Genomic DNA, 19744 nt, shown 5'->3' on the forward strand with positions numbered 1-19744 from the left:
ACTGTTCCTGTGTTTTTACTGTTACTATCTTACTACCAAGACTGTTACTGTGTTTCTACTGTTACTGTGTTACTACCAATACTGTTCCTGTGTTTTTACTGTTACTGTGTTACTACCAATACTGTTACTGTGTTTTTACTGTTACTGTGTTACTACCAAGACTGTTCCTGTGTTTTTACTGTTACTGTGTTACTACCAAGACTGTTCCTGGGTTTTTACTGTTACTGTGTTACTACCAAGACTGTTCCTGTGTTTTTACTGTTACTGCCTTACTACTAAGACTGTTCCTGTGTTTTTACTGTTACTATCTTACTACCAAGACTGTTACTGTGTTACTACCAAGACTGTTCCTGTGTTTTTACTGTTACTGCATTACTACCATGACTGTTACTGTGTTATTACTGTTACTGTGTTACTACCAAGACTGTTACTGCCTTACTACCAAGACTGTTCCTGTGTCTATAGAACGAGATAAGGACATCCTGACGGATGAGATAAAGTCTGTGGACTCTCGTCATTCTCTGATTGATTACCTCTCGGACAAAGGCTTCGACTTGATTGGCCACAGCAACAGTGATCAGGTGAAAGTGGCCAATAGCGCGTTAAATGAAGGTGAGTGGGTTTATTTGATTGGTCCAAACGGTTACCATTTTCAATGATGTTCCTATTACTGTTATGTTCCTGTCTCCTGCCACAGTCATGTCCCTCAAGAGGCTATTGGTTGGCAGCATCAGCCTATCAGACAACTCACAGCCTGATGAGGAGAATGGAAGGGAGGGGCCAGAGAGGCAAGACCAAGGACTACAAGGGGAGGAGGGTGGAGGGATGAAGATAGAGGAGGAGGGAGGGATCAGTGCTCCTCTGGTTCTGTCCCAGGAGAGGATGGAGGAGGTGTGCCGGAAACTGCAGAGTCTGGAGGTACAGCTGAAGAGACTGCAGGTGAGAGAGCAAGGAAGGGAGGGAGGGAGGGAGTTGTCGAGGATTGAGTAATGGGGTTGCAAAGGATGACTGAAGCATAAAAGGAGGGAGCCAAGGAGGACAGATGGGGACAAACCGCAGCATAGAAGAGAAAGATAGAGAAAATCACTTCACCAGGGCTTGTGCTGCTCTGCTGCTATTGTCACTGAAATGGCTATGTGAAATTGGAGTTCTGGAACAATGGCCTTTGTCTGCAGCTAGCTGTGTGATGTCACAAGAGTACCCGCAAAAGGGAAAGAAGATTATGAAAGGAAGGGATGGCGGAGACGGAGGGGTGAAGTGTGTGTGTGTGTGATTCAGCATTTAACTGTGTATTGATCTTGCTCCATCAGAGTGTTGAGGAGGAGCACCACCGGCTTCAGAAGGCCCTGTCTAAGTTCTCCCTGGAGGGGGGAAACTTCTAGTGGGACACCAGGTGAACCTTCATATACAACCCTTTATACTGTTGTCATGGGAGGAGTTTTTCTTTACCGCTGATACAGGGTCAGATCTTGTATTATCTCTCTAGTTAAGATAAGGGTTGGGGTTAGAGTAATATATGATTTTAGGTCAACTACCTCTGGCTCTGGAATGCCATGGGTATTAATACTAGAATTGTGTCAAGGATATGTTGTCTAATCTCACCAACTCTTTCCTTTAACCTTGTCATCTCTTGGTCTTCCTCAGATCACTGTAAGTGCTGAATTGGAGTGCTCGAGTTGCTTTTGGAGGATTGATGAATGCGTCCTGGAATTTCCTATTCACTAAACACTCTGTGCTCCACTGCCATGCCTGAGCCCTTGTTAAAGATTTCCAGGGGATCACAGCCAACTGTGAGGCCCTTGCAAGGCGGAGGAGGACGGCTTTACGCAAAGTAGTTGAGTAATGCAATGTGGGGGGGGTGTTTGAGGTGTGTGTGTTTTTGCGTGTTTGTGAACATGCTAGTATGTGCAAGTGAGTGAGCGTGTGAGAGATGGGAGTTTTGCAAACAGGTGCCAAAGATTGGAGCAGTAGTTTGCTGTGAGAGAGATGCTGCCTGGGCTTATTGATTGTGAGCTTCTGCAACACAAACACACACACACAACATATACTTCCCCCAGTGCATGTTCAGTAAATATATCTATCATTGCCAACTGTAGGGGTTTGGACTGTATAATAAACCCCCATGTATGCATGTAGAGAGAGATACTAGTGTCAGCCCTATAGGGGGCGATGTAGAGCTGTAGAACAAGACAGGAACATGCTCAGAGTTGTGAAATTCACAGGTTTTCCCCAAATCCTGGTTGGAAGATTCCTGGATTCAGGAGGGAATAAGGAGGAATTCTGGGAGTCGTTCAACCGGAGATTTCTGAAAAACCTGGGATTTTTTGGGAAACTTTCCAAATTTAGACATTTTACTGAACATTTAGTAGGCCCCTATATCCAGTACATGCCAAAGTACAGCAGTGATGCACCTTTAAGTTAGTATAATCCAATTCAAGTGACCTCCACACTGAATTCCCAACATTGAATTTGCAAATATTTATTACTATTATTATGATAATATATAATATATGCCATTTAGCAGACGCTATTATCCAAAGCGACTTAGTCATGCAGGCATACATTTTTACATTTTACCCCAATTGTTGAGACGGTCTGCGCGTGTATTTGTGTTGTAGAAGCAAAATGATCTTCTGGAGTTACTGTAATAGAGTCCTATTAGAACTGTAATTATGGCCCAAACATTCATCCAGTAGTATTGGAATTGATCATGTTGTTAGGGATATAGACAGTGTGTGTACTGCTTTTGACTTCAGCCGCCTCTCCTTTGGACCCTGCTACTGTGCTGGGCCGGGCGATAGAGGGATGGACAGATACACAGAGATGGGATGGACATTAGAGATGGAGGGATACAGTGAGGAAGAGAGGAGTAAGGGAGGAGAGGAGGCAGAAGGGTTTTTCCCTGGAAGACCAACTTGATTAGCAGCGTATTAGATGGTGATGGAGGTAGATGTAGAGAGAAGACTTGAAGTTCAGTGTTCAATGTGCTGTGGAATCAGTTATAGGGGCCTCCCGAGTGGTGCAGTGGTCTAAGGCAGTGCTAGCTGTGCCACTAGAGATTCTGGGTTCGAGTCCAGGTTCTGTCGCAGCCGGCAGCAACAGGGAGACCCATGGGGCGGCGCACAATTGGCCCAGCGTCGTTCGGGTTAGGAGAGGGTTTGGCTGGCATCGATGTCCTTGTCCCATCACGCACTAGCGTCTCCTGTTGCGGGCTGGGCGCAATGCTCGCTGACACGGTCGTCGGGTGTACAGTGTTTCCTCCGACACATTGGTGCGGCTGGTTTCTGGGTTACATGGGCATTGTGTCAAGAAGCAGTGTGCCTTGGCTGGGTTGTGTTTCGGAGGATGCACGGCTCTCGACCTTCACCTCTCCCGAGTCCATACGGGATTTGCAGCGATGAGACAAGATTGTAAACTACCAATTGGATACCATGAAATTGGGGAGAAAAAGAGGTTTAAAAAAAATCTATATAATAAAATACGGTTATAGACACAATCAGTCACAATCAGTCAGACCCATACATTCTCTGATACTCACATTGCGTGGGAGCCCAGTGCAGTAGCAATGGTCACACAGGAGAACGGTCATCACGTGTGTGATGTGACTGGAGTCGACTTCCTGACTATAGGGCTAGTAGCTTCTCCGTAAAGAAAGGAGGGAGACACACAGTATTATGTGCTGTATGATACCTTTTTCGTCCGATACAAAGGTTATATTCTTTAATGGTAGCAATACCATTTTTGTGCATATTTTTCTTCAGGAGTTGATTGTAATTATTGTTATTATTTTGATGATTTAGACTAGTGGCATTGAACTGTTAACTGGGAAACGGGACCAAAGAGACACCCATGTACCTGTAGATCCTAATATGAGCTGTTTATATTGTCCCACTGCTTATTATTACTATAGGAGAAAGTCACTTCATGCTGATTGGAGAGTGATGCCTACAGTAAGCAGGCGTGGCTCTCTGCTTCTCCTGCATCCAAACTCCAGCGTCACATGTAGAGAAAACAACACAGTGGGTAGAAACATAGAGGGCCTGTGTTGAGGGAGATAATCATATCTAAGCTTGTATGAAGACTGTATTGTGATACATCCATCCATGCTGCTGCCCCAGACTAATGAATAAGATTTAACTAGACACTTCACAATCACACTGCCGTTCAAATCCTCTCTTCATTGCTGCCATGTGTGAGCAGGGCTGCACTGTGTTGTTATAGACATGACTCACCTAGCGTCACTTTGATATTGACTGGACCACGTTTAGGGACAGCATGGGGTGGTGGTACAGTACAGTAAGATACAGAAGGATACTGAGATGAGACCCATCATTACTGATTTAAGCTACTGTTTCTATAGACCACTTCTGGAATGAAGAGAAGCAGGTCTGGGGAGTTCGGATGCAGGAATTGCAGGCCCGACTAGTCGTCACTCTCACCAGTGTTGGAATGACAGTTATCTTTCACGATCACTTTTGAATTATGCATTCTCGTTGTGGCCATAGCAACCGTTCCCTTACACCCTCCCCCAAATATGTAATTACGCAAATGTTATTGATAGTTACTCTAAGAAGCAGAGGGCGTAGTTACAAGTTGTGTTGAAACCTCACTGCCTTTTTTTCTTTCACCCCCCACCCCTTTATTTTCTTGTGTTCCCCTCTTCATCACCAAGTCCATAATAATAGTCTCCATCTCTCCTTCATCCTGTCTTCCTTCTAGAAGTCGTAGAAATGTAGTCCTTACTTCCTTACTACTCTCATCATTTTATTTTTGTTTCATTTGCTGAAATGGGTCGGAGGTTTTGTTTTTGGTGATGGTTTGTTGAGAGGAACATATGTAATTATGTACTATGCATTTGCCAACAATGGGATAAAGAGGATAGCTTTTGTTTGCTCAGAGACCCCATATGTGAGACAACTCACTTGTATTATACAATACTAGATGGCAACAAGATGAGGTTAAAGAGATTATCTCTAACTTGGGCTTTTTCACCATTGAAGCACAGTAATGAGCAGGTTAAATCCTGTTATACCAGCTTAGGTTAATACCTCCACCGCCACTGTAGTCTCAAGACTACTTGGCAAACGTGTGCTTACAATCCTCTCTCTCTTTCTCTCTCTTTCTTCCCTTTGCTTCCCCTCATGTATCCTATTTACAAATACATAGTGGTCTAGTTTTATATGTTTGTATAGAGATGGGTGCCTTGTTCTGACGATCAAGCTTTTTCCCAAATGGCTCTTTTTTTTAAACAAACACTGTTGGTTGGGGAGATGTTTGGCTGTTAAGGTAGAAGAACCATGAAATGAACGTAGAAAGAGTTGGGTGACCAACATCAAGTCTCCTGTTTAATGTACAATTACAGTGAAATGCCTTTCTTGCAATCTCTAAAGCAACATGCATTCTAGGTCTGGCCAGGAGGTTTTCCTAGTCAGGTCACATGGTCCGGAAACCCCCCTGGCCTTACTTCTAGGTAATCCAAGGTTTCAGATAGGTGGTTTATGGGGGATTGACTGTAGGGTGGCTGTGTAAATCCTGCAGTGTCCCCTGTAACTATGCTATCTCAGGGGTATGTATGTTACAAAGTGTATTGTGTGTGTTCACCTCAGCGACCACAAGGTTTGACCAGCGCCATGTTTGCACCAGCTAGCCAGCGCTTTGTATAGAACAGGGTCTGGTCTGTCGCACATGCATCCGCCACATGTATATCTATAAACAAATGAATATGCAAGATCTATACTGTGTATTTTGGCATTGATTTCATTGTGTAAGAGTTTTTAATTGTATACTTCAGAAGAAATGAGGTACGTTTTTAAAAATTTTTTTTTTTAAATAAATGGGGGTTAAAAACAACAACATTTTTTTGGTCTTTTACTGTTTTGAGTTCAAGAACACTGCAGTCACTTAAGCATATATCCTGACACCGAGAGACCAACGAAAGAGGAAGGAAGGAAGGTTTATTCACAAGACAACTGGGTAGAAGTGTATAGCTCTGTTGAAAGGCACAACACTCAAAATAACATTGGACCAAAATACTTTTTTATAAAAGGCCTTTTATTTTCTGCAACGACTGGCAACCAATATAAAACAGTGAAGAGGATGGTGGCCGTGACATTCTTGTTCCTCTGCTTCTGGGCTGGTGAGTAAGGGGCTGCTAGGATGTGCTGATAAACAATGCTGGGTAGTTAGTCTTTCAGTGCATATCCACCTTTATTTGAGAAGTTACATTACAGGTGGAGGATGAAGATGAGACCGAAGTGTAAAACTATGGCGTTTGAGGGAATTAATATGAATAGGTTCAACATGCTTTGAACAGATTTCAACCCTTTAAACCATGCATTGTAACATTAAAACAATTTCCCCCCATTTTATCCCTTGGAACATGAGATTATTTGGCTGTGAGTAATGTATCTGTTCTGCTCTAATGAACCGTATCTCCTACCAGAGCAGATGGTTGTGCAATCAAATCACATTTTATTTGTCACATGCACGGACTACAACAATGAAATGCTTACTTACAAGCCCTTAACCAACAATGCAGTTAAGAAAAATACCGATAGAAAAATAAGAAATAAAAGTAACAAATAATTCAAGAGCAGCAGTAAAATAACAATAGTGAGGGTATTTACAGGGGCTACCGGTACAGAGTCAATGTACAGGGGCACCGGTTAGTCGAGGTAATTGAGGTAATACATACATGAGTTATTAAAGTGACTTATGCATAGATAATAACAGAGTGGCAGTAGTGTAGAGGGGGGGGGGGGGGGGGGCAATGCAATAGTCTGGCTAGCCATTTGATTAGGTGTTCAGTAGTCTTATGACTTGGGGGTAGAAGCTGTTTAGCAGCCTCCTGGACCTAGACTTGCTCCAATACTGCTTGCTTGAGGTGCGGTAGCAGAGAGAACAGTCTATGACTAGGGTGGCTGGAGTCTTTGACAATCTTTAGGGCCTTCCTCTGACACCACCTGGTATATACTCCCTGGATGGCAGGAAGCTTGGCCCCAGTGATGTACTGGGCCGTACACACTACCCTCTGTAGTGCCTTGCAGTCGGAGGCCGAGCAGTTACCATACCAGGCAGTGAAGGAATCCGTCAGGATGCTCTCGATGGTGCAGCTGTAGAACCTTTTTGAGGATCTGAGGAGCCATGCCAAATCTTTTCAGTCTCCTGAGGGGAAATAGGTTTTGTCGTGCCCTCTTCACAACTGTCTTGGTGTGCTAGGACCATGTTAGTTTGTTGGTGGACACCAAGGAACTTGAAGCTCTCAACCTGCTCCGATACAGCCCCCATCGATGAGAATGGGGGTGTGCTCGGTCCTCCTTTTCCTGTAGTCCACAATCATCACACACTAGAATCTATACCAAACACTTATAACTCTAAATAGCAAGAGATGTTAAGAGACATAATATTACAGCACTCTTGATTGTGTGGCGTTTTTAGTCTCCAGTTTCTTTTTATCATCAGTGTTTTGGGCCAATAGTTAGACAGATATGCTGTCAATAACTGACCTTTGATCAGTGTCTTATGGGTCAACCTCATCCTACTCCTGCTGCTCTGCCTTCTAGTAGGTGACCTCAGCCGTATCCAGGTTACTCTGGAGCCAGACAGGCCCTCTCTGAGGGTGCAGCTCTCTCACACCGCCCACCTGCGCTGCTGCTACTCAGCCACAAGGGGAGCCGTGGAAACCACCTGGTTCATCAGTATCCAGACGGTTAACGGCACGTCCGCCCCACAGGGAGTGGACCGGAGAGACAACCATGTGACAGTGGATGGGGGAAACTTGACTGCGGCAGGGGTCATGTGTCACACACTCATCCTGAGGGAGGCCCGTCTGAACGACTCAGGGTTGTACCAGTGTTTTCTCAACCACAGCGCCCTGCGGCACTCTGTGTACACCCACGGCACCTTCCTGCAGGTCTACAGTGAGTGAGTGTGTGTGTGTGTGTGTGTGTGTGTGTGTGTGTGTGTGAAGCCCTCACAGTAAGCACCCATGTCACCTTCCTTCAGGTCTTGTGTGTGTAACCCTCAAAAGCTTTAGTCTGGTCTGTACTCTCAGTACTTTGTTGTACAGTATTTCTATTATGTGTGTGTACATCTGGGTGGTGGGGTCAAACCAGCTAAGCAATTCAGAATGCTTTGTAATCCACAAATCCAGTTAACCACTGCCCAGTCCAGTAGAATTCACCATGAATGGCAGTATCTGTTCCCTGTGGATCACAGTAAATCATCTGTGATGGTCTCATTACAACCTGCTAACCTAAAAGTTGGGTCCCGGTAGTGCACATAGATCAGACCAGATTGCAATCCACCTAAAGCACCCAGACTTAAGCCACCAGTGAATGGCTACATTGTGTAGTAATCCCTCTGATTTAATTCAAATGCCTAATGTTGAAATGTTAAAGAAATGTTTTGTTTATAGGTTTTCCTGGGAAATTGTGTGACATACGGAGCATTGTTTTTATAATTGCACCGCTAAACATACACTGGCTGTTTTGTATAATTTATCTCAAACTATTCTCCTCTGTCTTGCTGCAATATGATGCATGGTACCTCCCCCCCCCCCCTCCCACACACACATACTATCTCTCTTTCATTCACATCTAGCCTGCATCTCTCCCATGAAAGAGCAGCAGGTGAGTTCTACTCTGATGACCTTTATACGACCCCTCTCCCACCCTGCTCAGGGCCGATGGTGAAGATTCTGGACATCAGTGAAAGCACCAAGAACAGCATCCTGACTGCTGAGGCAATGTTGCTGATGGTGGCAGTGCTTCTGCATGGTACCATGATGCTCTGTAAGGTCAGAGAGCCAAGCAGGCCACCTTTCCTACTGCTGATGCTAGGCTACTAGATCTAATATTCCTAATTTGCTCTCATTCCAATAGTGAATTTTGTCATTTGAAAACTGCTTTAACCAAAAGGACTAGTATGTATGGTAATCTTACTGTATGACGACAATGGGCTTTTTCACACCATTGGCCAAGAGATTTACGATATATTATGATGTCATCCTCTCCTTTTCAAGACGAAGAAACTCAATCAACTGAAGAAGAAAAGGGTCAAAGAGGAAGAGGAGAATATCTATGAGGTGGGACTTGAATCAGATCCTCTCTCTGTCTTTCTGTCATAGTCACTGTTTTCACCATTCTTCAGTCAATCAAACAAGTTCTAGAAGAAGGGAAGAGGAAGTCAACCTATCATAACCTCTCTTACCTCAATCCATATCCAGGGTCTAAATCTGGAGGAATGCTGCTCCACATATGATCAGATCCAGCGCTCTCTGGTGCAGGGCCCCTACCAAGACGTGGGAAACATGATCATAGAGGAGGAAATCCAACTGGAGAAGCCTTGAATGAGAGGGGGGAGGAAGAGAGGAAGGGAGAAGAGTAATTTAATAGAACAGAGTTGTGGGGAGGGTTTTGATATGAATTTTCTTCAAAATTCCCCCCCCCCACACACACTTATGTTTGAATTTATAGAGGTGACCTGCATTTTCCTTGCAGCCTTTGCCTATATTTGAATCTAATTTCTTAGTGGACCAAAAAGGCAGTAACCTACAATGTCAGAGGGAATTTTGCTTTCAATTTAGCCTTTCATTACAAATGCCAATACCTAAACACTTTATATTCATAAAATATATTTTTTTCTGCATGTTTGTATTTTCTATGCTTTTGTGTATGCATTGGCCAAATGTTTTTTTCCCTCCAATCTCCATAATTCAAGGCCTGAATTGTGCTTAGTAAATACAATTATAAAACTGATTGCCTTATGCTTTCATGTTGACATATTTAGCATTTTAGCTTCATGAAATGTATGTATTTGTCATATGTCCCTCGCACCCATACCGATGTGACTCGCTTGATGGAGTCTAGGAAGCGTTATCCCATTTCTGACACAATTGTGGGGTAGCACAACTGTGACTTGAATCTGGATCCTTGTCAACCTTACCATTCTTACCATTACACCAAGAGGCTCGCGATAGGCCTCTAGCACAGGAGGTTGGTGGCAACTTAATTGGGGAGGACGAGCTTGTGGGAATGGCTGGAGTGGAATCAGTGGAATGGTATCATATACATTAAACACATGGTTTGATGCCATTCCATTTGCTCCATTCCAACTGTTCTTATGAGCCGTCCTCCCCTCAGCAACCACCACTGACGATGTTGTAGCTTGTAGATTAGCTATTAAACCGTCTATACATTAAGGTTTACCTCCCTGTGAATGGAAGCCTACTGACAGACAGTACTGTACCTTGTTTACCACAGATGATTATCTGGGGAAAGCTTTCGGACACTGCAACGCAGCAAAGAGGGGTGGCGTTTGTCGAACTGGAGCACGTCAATAGGCTCAAGGAATGCATTACCAGCGCTGACTGGCTGCAGTTATGTTTGTGGGTGTGGCTTTTTTTTACAGGTATGACTAGAATATTTGAGGAGGCGCTGCGGAAATAGTGGGCGAAGATGGCGTCGGGAAAGAAGGGAGGAAACAGAAGCCTTGAAAAAGGTTTGAATGGAAGACGTTCGTCAAAACATAAAGAGGGGCCAATAGGTACGTTATTTACAACAGTTAGACGTTGGACCATTCGCGTTAGTGGTTTTTGATAATGACAGTTAAATTAGATTGTAAACCCCAACTCTTGCCTCTCTTCTAGCTAGCTAACTAGGATGCTAACGTTAGCCAGAAAGATTTAAGCCGCGGAAAGTGACAACAGTCTTAACATGTAACGTTAGCATTACGTTTCCTGGCAACTTGCATTGTGTGATATGAGGTTTGCATTAAAATAGTTCCCAGTGTTTCGAAACTAAACTTAGTCACTAACGTCAGCTAGGTTGAAACTTTCACAACTCGTTTATTTCATAATGTAGGTACTGTAAAGCGCAATCTCGCTACAAAATACCAATGCAATTACTTGGAAATTGTAACTGTTTCGCGCGAGTAATTGACTGTAACGTTAGATACAATGTACATTATAACTATTCGAAACCTCGAGTCACTTGTTATATCGAGGCGGCAGGTAGCCTAGTGGTTATGTATATATTTTTTTAGTCCCAACTCATGTAGGCTGACGATGACAACGGTCCACCTGATCAGGTTGTCAAATCAGATAACAGCAGGGTTTGTGGGCTCAGGGATTAACGTGTTTGTGTGTGGAGTGGTGAGGGACGTTGAGAAGCTGCACAATGCAACAGCAGCATCCTATTCTTCAAACAGTATTGCCATCAGTTTACATTTGGAACCGTGTACTCAACAATGTGACACATGGGCAGCCTGTGGAAAAGAACATGCTCGAGGGGGTGGCATTACATGGTCAAGGATATGCCATTCAGTCAGACAGTTCTCCCACTGTAGCAGGCTTCTTTACTAGTTTTTAATTAAACGATCACTCTATTTACAAACAACTGGATTAAATATGTCTAAGAGCCTTTCACAATAGTCTCTCACAAACAAACCATTTATCTGTAGGTATTTAGTAATGAGATGAACAAACATTATATTATCTTCAGCAAATCTGCCTCTTGGATGAAAACTGGCACTAGACTGTTATTGTGGAGCAGAGACCTGTTATCGCTAGCTGTAAGCATCTTTTGAGTGATTCCAGAGCATGCGTGAATAGCCAGATGCATTCTGCAGGGGCAGGATTTCCTCATACATTTGAATTCCAACAATACCTGTGGATTGGATTGCCACAGCATTAACCATACGTTTAGCCTATCTATCAAAATATGCAGATAATGGTGAATGTAGCCTATTTATCAACATGAGCTGCCGGTTCTGTCTGACCTTAGCAATGGCCTGCTGTATGAGATTTTGACTCAACTGTCAGTTGACTAGCCACCTGTAGTACTTTCTGTAGTACTTTCTTATCTGGTCTGTCATCTCAGTCAGACAGTGTAGTAAAGGGCTGAGGGGAAACCGGTGAGGCCACCAGGCATGCTTGGTTGTGAGGGGTGGAGAGGGGCTCATTGTTACTAACGTCCTGTTGTGAAGTTTGGCCACAACTGAAATAATCTGGAGCAAGGGTCGCACCTTCCAAACCCCACCATGACAGGAAATCCCCCCCCCCCCCCCCCAAACAGGCCAAGGAAGATGTAGCCTAGCCTTCACACTGTTTGAATGCTATTTGACTTCAATGAGCAATAGGGCCTACTTCCTCTGGCTTAGCCTATTATTGGTACCATGGCATTTTGGATGAAAGTGAACTCCTATGCCATCTAAAGTTAAAGTGCAGTGTGCACCACCCATCACACCTCTAGGCCTAGATGACGACATGCCATGATCAATTCGGGTGACTTACACATTAGAGGTCGACCGATTATGATTTTTCAACGCCAATACCGATTTATTGGAGGACCAAAAAAAGCCGATACCGATTAATCTGCCAATTTTTATATATATACTTGGAATAATGACAATTACAATGATACTGAATTAACACTTATTTTAACTTAATAAAATACATCAATAAAATCAATTTAGTCTCAAATAAATTATGAAACATGTTCCATTTGGTTTAAATAATGCAAAAACACAGTGTTGGAGAAGAAAAGTGCAATATGTGCCATGTAAAAAAAGAACGTTTAAGTTCCTTGCTCAGAGAACATATGAGAACATATGAAAGCAGTCTTCAATATTCCCAGGTAAGAAGTTTTAGGTTGTAGTTATTAAAGAAATTATGGGACTATTTCGCTCTATACCATTTGTATTTCATATACCTTTGACTATTGGATGTTCTTATAGGCACTATAGTATTGCCAGTGTAACAGTATAGCTTCTGTCCACCCCCTCGCCTCTACCTGGGCTCGAACCAGGAACACATAGACAACAGCCACACTCGAAGCATCATTACCCATCGCTCCACAAAAGCTGTGGCCCTTGCAGCGCAAGGGGAATAACTATTCCAAATCTTAAAGCGAGTGACGTTTGAAACAGTATTAGCACACACCCAGCTAACTAGCTAGCCATTTCACATTGGTTACACCAGCCATTAGGCTGATAGGCTTGAAGTCATAAACAGCACTGTGCTTGTGAACAGCTGCTGGCAAAATGCACGAAAGTGCTGTTTGAATGAATGATTACGGGCCTGCTGCTGCTCGGTCAGACTGCTCTATCAAATCAGACTTAATTATAACATAATAACACACAGAAATACGAGCCTTTGGTCATTAATATGATCGAATCCGGAAACTATCATTTAGAAAACAAAACGTTTATTATTGCAGTGAAATACGGAACCGTTCGGTATTTTATCTAAAGGGTGGCATCCATCAGTCTAAATATTCTTGTTACATTGCACAACCTTCAATGTATGTCATAATTATGCAATATTCTGGCAAATTAGTTCGCAATGAGCCAGGCAGCCCAAACTGTTGCATATACCCTGACTCTGCGTGCAATGAACGCAAGAGAAATGACACAATTTCACCTGGTTAATATTGCCTGCTAAACTGGATTAGTAGTTATAACTAGTGATTATGATTGATTATTTTTTATAAGATAAGTTTAATCCTAGCTAGCAAATTACTACTGCATTTGCGTAACAGAGGCTACTCGTGGAGTGCAATGGTTAGAGCGTTGAACTAGTTAACTGCAGTTGCAAGATTGAAACCCCTGAGCTGACAAGGTGAAAATCTGTTGTTCTGCCCCTGAACAAGGCAGTTAACCCACAGTTCCTAGGCAGTCATTGAAAATAAGAATGTGTTCTTAACTGACTTGCCTCGTTAAATAAAAGGTATTAAAAAATAATAATAATCGGAAATCAATGCCCAAAAATACAGATTTCCGATTGTTATGAAAACTTGAAATCGGCCCCAATTAATCGGCCATTCCGATTAATCGGTCGACCTCTAGTTCTTATAGGCACTTTAGTATTGCCAGCCTAATCTCGTGAGTTGATAGGTTTGAATTCATAAACAGCGCAATGCTTGAAGCACAGCGAAGAGCTGCTGGCAAATGCAGGAAAGTGCTGTTTGAATGAATGCTTACGAGCCTGCTCCTGCCTACCACCGCTCAGTCAGACTGCTCTATCAAATCATAGACTTAATTATAATATAATAACACACAGAAATACGAGCCTTAGGTCATTAATATGGTCAAATCCAGAAACAAATTTTAAAAAACAAAATGTTTATTCTTTTAGTGAAATGCGGAACTGTTCTGTATTTTATCTAACGGGTGGCATCCCTAAGTCTAAATTTTGCTGTTACATTGCACAACCGTCAATGTTATGTCATAATTATGTACAATTCTGGCAAATTAATTAGTCTTTGTTCGGAAGAAATGGTCTTCACACAGTTCACAACGAGCCAACCGGCCCAAACTGCTGCATATACCCTGACTCTGCTTGCACAGAACACAAGAGAAGTGACACAATTTCCCTAGTTAAAATAAATTCATGTTAGTAGGCAATATTATCTAAATATGCAGGTTAAAAATATATACTTGTGTATTGATTTAAAAAAGGGCATTGATGTTTATGGTTAGGTACACATTGGGGCAACGACAGTGCTTTTTTTTGCGAATGCGCTTGTTAAATCATCACCCGTTTGGCGAAGTAGGCTGTGATTCGAAGATGAATTACCAGGCACCTCATTGATTGTATGCAACGCAGGACAAGCTAGATAACTACACATGGTTGATGATATTACTAGTTTAACTAGTGATTATGTTAAGATTGATGTTTTTTGTAAGATAAGTTTAATGCTAGCTAGAAACTTACCTTGGCTCCTTGCTGCACTCACCTAACAGGTAGTCAGCCTGCCATGCAGTCTCTTTGTGGAGTGCAATGTAATCAGCCATAATCGGTGTACCAATTAGAATTCTGCACCCACACTCTGTAGAGCCTCTGTATTTTGTGCCAATGTGTGAGTCCACAGTGTTTAAATTGATACCTCACTATTTGAATATAATTAACATGTACCATATTCAAAGAGTATAGGCGACACTAAATGGTTGTCAAGTAGCCAATTATCTCTGATACTGAGGTACCAAGGTTGTAACAATGAGCAGACATTGTTATTAATTTGAATAAGACTTTTACTTTCAAGATAAAATTGTAGGCCTACGTTCTAGATAGGAGAGAAAGTCATTTCACTCTGCCTGCCTCTTTACTTTTCTCATTGTACCTGGGCTGAGAAGGTAGCTTTGCCTCGAAGATGAGCTTATCAGGGAGGGTACTAAAACATTCAGTTAACCTATTCTTACTCTGTATTCAGACGGTTCATCATGTTTGTCCTGCAGTCTATGGGATCATTAGGATGCCACCTCACCTTGCATTTTTCAGTTGAAAACTGACTTAAGTATGTGATTTCCAAAACATTCTGACAGCCTCTATATCCCCTCAGACTTCCTGGTGAATCACTAAATTAACCAAAACAATATTAAGGCCGAGCCAGTCAGACTCAAGCTGCAATCCAGGAGGAATGAGCTGAGCTGCCACCCACCAACAAGATAATTTGTTCCCACTGTTTGGAAAGCACTGTGTACACCCAATCCAGCTTCTGCCCTGGCACGTACAGTACATTCAACAATGAGGTTCAGGCCTGGAGCAGCCTTAGACATTTCTCAAGACTTGGCCTGGCCTACGCAAACATCTCAGCATTTCTAAATAGTACACATTCAAAGGTTCAGTATTGCTGTTAAGACTTGAGCTCACATGTTCAGACACTATGAGGTGGTTGGGTGTTTGGTATAGTGACACAAGGCCACGCTGAAATTTGACTTCTGCTCCCAACCTCTCTGAAAGACATGCAGGTTGCAAGCAGGGTGCTGCCACACTGGACAGCTATGGAGCAGTTGTTGTGGGGGGGTTAAGTGACTTGCTCAAGGGAAGGGCACAACGGCAGGCTAAGATTTGAAATATATTGAGACAAATTAGCCTGTAGCAAAATCTAACTCATTTGATTGAACATGAAATGTATTTCAATATAATTGAAATTTGCCTTTTTTCCTACTGTTTATATTTTAATGCAGTCATCTAGGTTTTCATTTGAGCATGTTTTTATGTCACTTGTTTGTATCAATTGTGTAGACATTGGCCACTTTGTATTTGTAGTTAACTTTGTTCTTAAGTTATTAGTGATCACAGATGGATTAACCATGCAAGACTGTTTCGTGGAGAGCTTCTGTGTATAAAGTGACACGGGAGGGCAAAAAAGCATCTAACAAAGCACTTCGCTGTTCTATGAGTGGTCTGAGGCAGGCGTTTTCAAGTGCAACGTTAACGATGGTTTTGGCCATAAAATGCTTTTGGGGCGTGTCATTTAAAGCATAACAAAAAATGTATATAAATAAGATATTTGGCTACAGAAGCTATTTCTTACCGATCTCTACATCTTCTGTCCTAAAACAAATCCTGTGAAATGACGTCAACACATACGGGGAGAGATTCTGGCTAGCTACAGTGGCTAGCTTAGCTAAATAACTAGCTATATTGGCCGCGGCGTGCTTAACCGGAATGACACATCTATAAGAAAGAGGCATAGTTGGACCGTTGCCCCAAGTCTACCTTTTTTAATTTGTTTATCCTATACTTGTTTATCCTATACTTTACCATACTTTTTAATGTACCCCAAGTAAATTCAGTGAATGAAATGTAGACCTACCCTTTAATCTAGAAGAATATTGCTTTAAAATACCTTACAACTGTCTTACCTCAACTATAAAAGGAAGGATCTAAAACCTAGAGCTGGGACGACATTGCCTTCCTCTTACCAATGTAGCCTAGGCCTAGTGCTGAAACGTTTTTATAGGACGTTAGTCTACATTATACTGGTAGATTCATCAATTAGCCTACATAGCAACAACATATTTCGAGTTGGCAATTAAAGTGTTTTTCAGGTTCCCACTTCCTCAGGTGGTGAATACTATAGCTTATACTCCAATATGCACAAAGATGTCGAGAAATTCTCTGAAGAATCAAAAAGAAATCGGATCATTCTGGATCCTATTTTGACAGGTTGCACATCAAAATATCAATCATGCATTTCCTGGATGTTAGATGAAATAGCTTGCTTTTTTAATCGTAGGCTACCATCTCAGTTGACTGACTTGGCACTGGAAAAAATGTCTAGAGCCCTGCCGCAAATGTAACAAATGTTTTAATAGACAGTTAATTTATCAGGCAAAATAGTTATATTTATCTCTGACTTTTTGTCTATATCAGCCAGCTCTAGCAGGTCCCCAAACATGATTTATCGATTTTATTAGTGCAAACCAAATTCAATTTATTGCAATATGTTTTTTTGTCATAATACCCTGCTCTACTAGAACCCGATAAAAGGATTTCTCTCGCTCACACACACAGTTGTCTTTGACCATGGTATCTGCCAATTTGTCTGAAGGTCACTGGGAGTTGCATGCTGAACAGCCAATAACAGCCAATGTTACTAACTGCCAGGGGGAGAGGCAGAGGTTATGTCACCACTTGGAAAAGGGTATTATTTCAATCCGACATCGGGGCACATACATGCACCAAATCACCCTGCTCAGTTCTGTGTGTTTTCTGTGTGCATGCGTACATTGTGTCTGTTTTCCCCTGACTGGGTGAAGAGTCATGTCCCCAGAGTACAGCTCAGTGGGACTGCTGGCATGTGGCTAAAGAATCCCTGCCCTTTAAAACCGAGTGAGGGATAGGAGAAAGGAGAAGTGAGGGAGGACCAATCACAAAACCCTATCTCTCTCTTTTTACTTCTCACTCTTCTCTTTCCTCCTTATCTTGTTGTTGCTCTTGTTGAAGAGAGGAGACAGACAAGGACAGAACCATGAACCAGGACACGGGTAAAAAAAACTATTTATACTCCTATGGCTTTAGAGTAGTTGTGACCTACAGCATGCTTAATGCCTATGTGTGCATCTGCCTGCTCATACACATTATTACGTTCTTTCTCTCAGCCATCCACACCATTCCCCCTGTAGGGCTCATTAGAAGCCTGTTGTGCTGCGGGTGGTAGTTGTTGTACATGATTTATTAATGCCTGTATTCATCCATCTTTAATGTCTTGGGACCAGGTGTCACTTTTAGTTCAGTGTGGTTGTTTACACTTAACTGCCTGGTGTAAAAGTTGACTGGTCAGAATGGTGATAGTGTGACTGAAACCAAGTTAGGTTCTTTCCAAGATTTTAATGGGTGATCTCAACTGAACAGCTGTTGCTTGCTTAGTCTGCCTCCATCTCTATAAACTTGACAGAGAATATAGTATGCTGCTGCTTTCACTAATTTGATTAGTTTAATTGATTGGTGGTTGAAGGGTCTGAGTTGTCCTCTTGCCCTCTTAATGTCATGTTCTCAGGATAATTAGTGGGCCAGGGGCCTCTTTTATAAATGTTCCGTGAGTACAAAATAGACCCTGTACATATTTTCTAGTGGTTGAAGTTGTGTATTGCAAGTAGCCTTTTACAAAGTATTTTGTGCACATAAAGGATATGAGATACTTATTTATAAAAACAAGATCCAGCCATTTGGCGTTAGTGAGAAGAGCGAAAACATGTTCATTTAAAAAAATAATTAGACATAAGAATCTATTTTATCTTCACAGCCATTGCACAATAAATTCCTCACCTTTTCTAGGCAGCCGGTCTGTAGACTACAGTCAAATTTCAGGTGACCATGCAGACATTTGTTATTTTACTTCGAAGTATTTATACCGTTACTGTTTGTAGCCTATTGTAATAAATAAAAAATGACTAGCCTCGACAATGTTTCAGAATTCGTGGGCAGTCAGCGTATTAGGTTGCGGGGTAAGTCAATGCAAAACATTGTTGAATTTAAATGTTATGCTGACATGTCCACAACAATTTGACCGACCACCTCAATTCAGTCTTATGTTGCAAAATTTGAAATGGTGTTTTTTACATTGGATGAAAGAGACTCAGAGCTATAAAATGGTATAACATACACTGCAGTTGAGGACAATGGAAAAAGTAATTACGTGCACTGGAATGGTTACTTGCATAGTAGTAATACAAATATTTCTGAAATATTGTTAGATGCTTACCGATACACACTTGTCTAAATTGTTGGGTCATGTGAAAGAAGTGCTATAACCCCCCCCCCCAGCCACACCTGGCTAATTGTTGTGGATGGGTCACTTATCTAGACATGTACACATGAAATACAATAGATGGCTGTAATCAACCCCAGACACACCTGGCTAATTGTTGTGTATGGGTCACTTATCTAGACATGTACACATGAAATACAATAGATGGCTGTAATCAACCCCAGACACACCTGGCTAATTGTTGTGTATGGGTCACTTATCTAGACATGTACACATGAAATACAATAGATGGCTGTAATCAACCCCAGACACACCTGGCTAATTGTTGTGTATGGGTCACATGTATCAATAGACATGTACACATAAAATACAATAGATGGCTGTAATCAACCCCAGACACACCTGGCTAATTGTTGTGTATGGGTCACTTATCTAGACATGTACACATGAAATACAATAGATGGCTGTAATCAACCCCAGACACACCTGGCTAATTGTTGTGGATGGGTCACTTATCTAGACATGTACACATGAAATACAATAGATGGCTGTAATCAACCCCAGACACACCTGGCTAATTGTTGTGGATGGGTCACTTATCTAGACATGTACACATGAAATACAATAGATGGCTGTAATCAACCCCAGACACACCTGGCTAATTGTTGTGTATGGGTCACTTATCTAGACATGTACACATGAAATACAATAGATGGCTGTAATCAACCCCAGACACACCTGGCTAACTT

General features: G+C 42.1%; 3 protein-coding genes across 7 annotated transcripts in view; all 3 read left to right on the top strand.

Annotated features, from left to right (window-relative positions):
• The window catches only part of LOC115125572 (rho guanine nucleotide exchange factor 1-like), an 81285-nt gene extending 75551 nt beyond the window's left edge, over window positions 1–5734 (top strand). For all 4 annotated transcript variants that reach the window (XM_065007937.1, XM_065007938.1, XM_065007939.1 and 1 more), the window contains 4 exons: window positions 466–612; window positions 698–939; window positions 1311–1393; window positions 1645–5734. In XM_065007937.1, the coding sequence (XP_064864009.1) occupies window positions 466–612; window positions 698–939; window positions 1311–1382 (461 nt within the window). In that variant the 3' untranslated portion in view covers window positions 1383–1393; window positions 1645–5734. The remainder of the gene's footprint in view (window positions 1–465; window positions 613–697; window positions 940–1310; window positions 1394–1644) is intronic.
• A 277-nt stretch (window positions 5735–6011) lies between these two features.
• On the top strand, window positions 6012–9648 carry LOC115120675 (CD79a molecule, immunoglobulin-associated alpha). Its single transcript, XM_065007951.1, has 5 exons — window positions 6012–6136; window positions 7563–7919; window positions 8682–8797; window positions 9023–9085; window positions 9227–9648. Exons 1-5 carry the CDS (start codon window positions 6097–6099, stop codon window positions 9347–9349), a joined length of 699 nt encoding a protein of 232 aa, XP_064864023.1. The 5' UTR covers window positions 6012–6096; the 3' UTR covers window positions 9350–9648.
• A 98-nt stretch (window positions 9649–9746) lies between these two features.
• Window positions 9747–19744, top strand: part of LOC115120674 (hormone-sensitive lipase-like) — a 49574-nt gene continuing 39576 nt past the window's right edge. Inside the window, exon 1 of one of the 2 annotated variants that reach the window (XM_065007944.1) lies at window positions 9747–10545. In XM_065007944.1, the coding sequence (XP_064864016.1) occupies window positions 10458–10545 (88 nt within the window). In that variant the 5' untranslated portion in view covers window positions 9747–10457. Of the gene's footprint in view, window positions 10546–14165; window positions 17773–19744 lie in introns of those variants that run through there. The other variant, XM_065007947.1, reaches the window with a different exon arrangement.

Source organism: Oncorhynchus nerka, linkage group LG3 (genome assembly GCF_034236695.1).
Source record: "Oncorhynchus nerka isolate Pitt River linkage group LG3, Oner_Uvic_2.0, whole genome shotgun sequence".
In the NCBI taxonomy this organism is placed as follows: domain Eukaryota; kingdom Metazoa; phylum Chordata; class Actinopteri; order Salmoniformes; family Salmonidae; genus Oncorhynchus; species Oncorhynchus nerka.

Coding starts and splice junctions, on each gene's coding strand:
- LOC115120675 (XM_065007951.1), top strand. CDS start 6,097: ATGGTGGCCGTGACATTCTTGTTCCTCTGCTTCTGGGCTG. Junction 6,137..7,562: donor GTTCCTCTGCTTCTGGGCTG/GTGAGTAAGGGG, acceptor TCTGCCTTCTAG/TAGGTGACCTCAGCCGTATC. Junction 7,920..8,681: donor CACCTTCCTGCAGGTCTACA/GTGAGTGAGTGT, acceptor CACCCTGCTCAG/GGCCGATGGTGAAGATTCTG.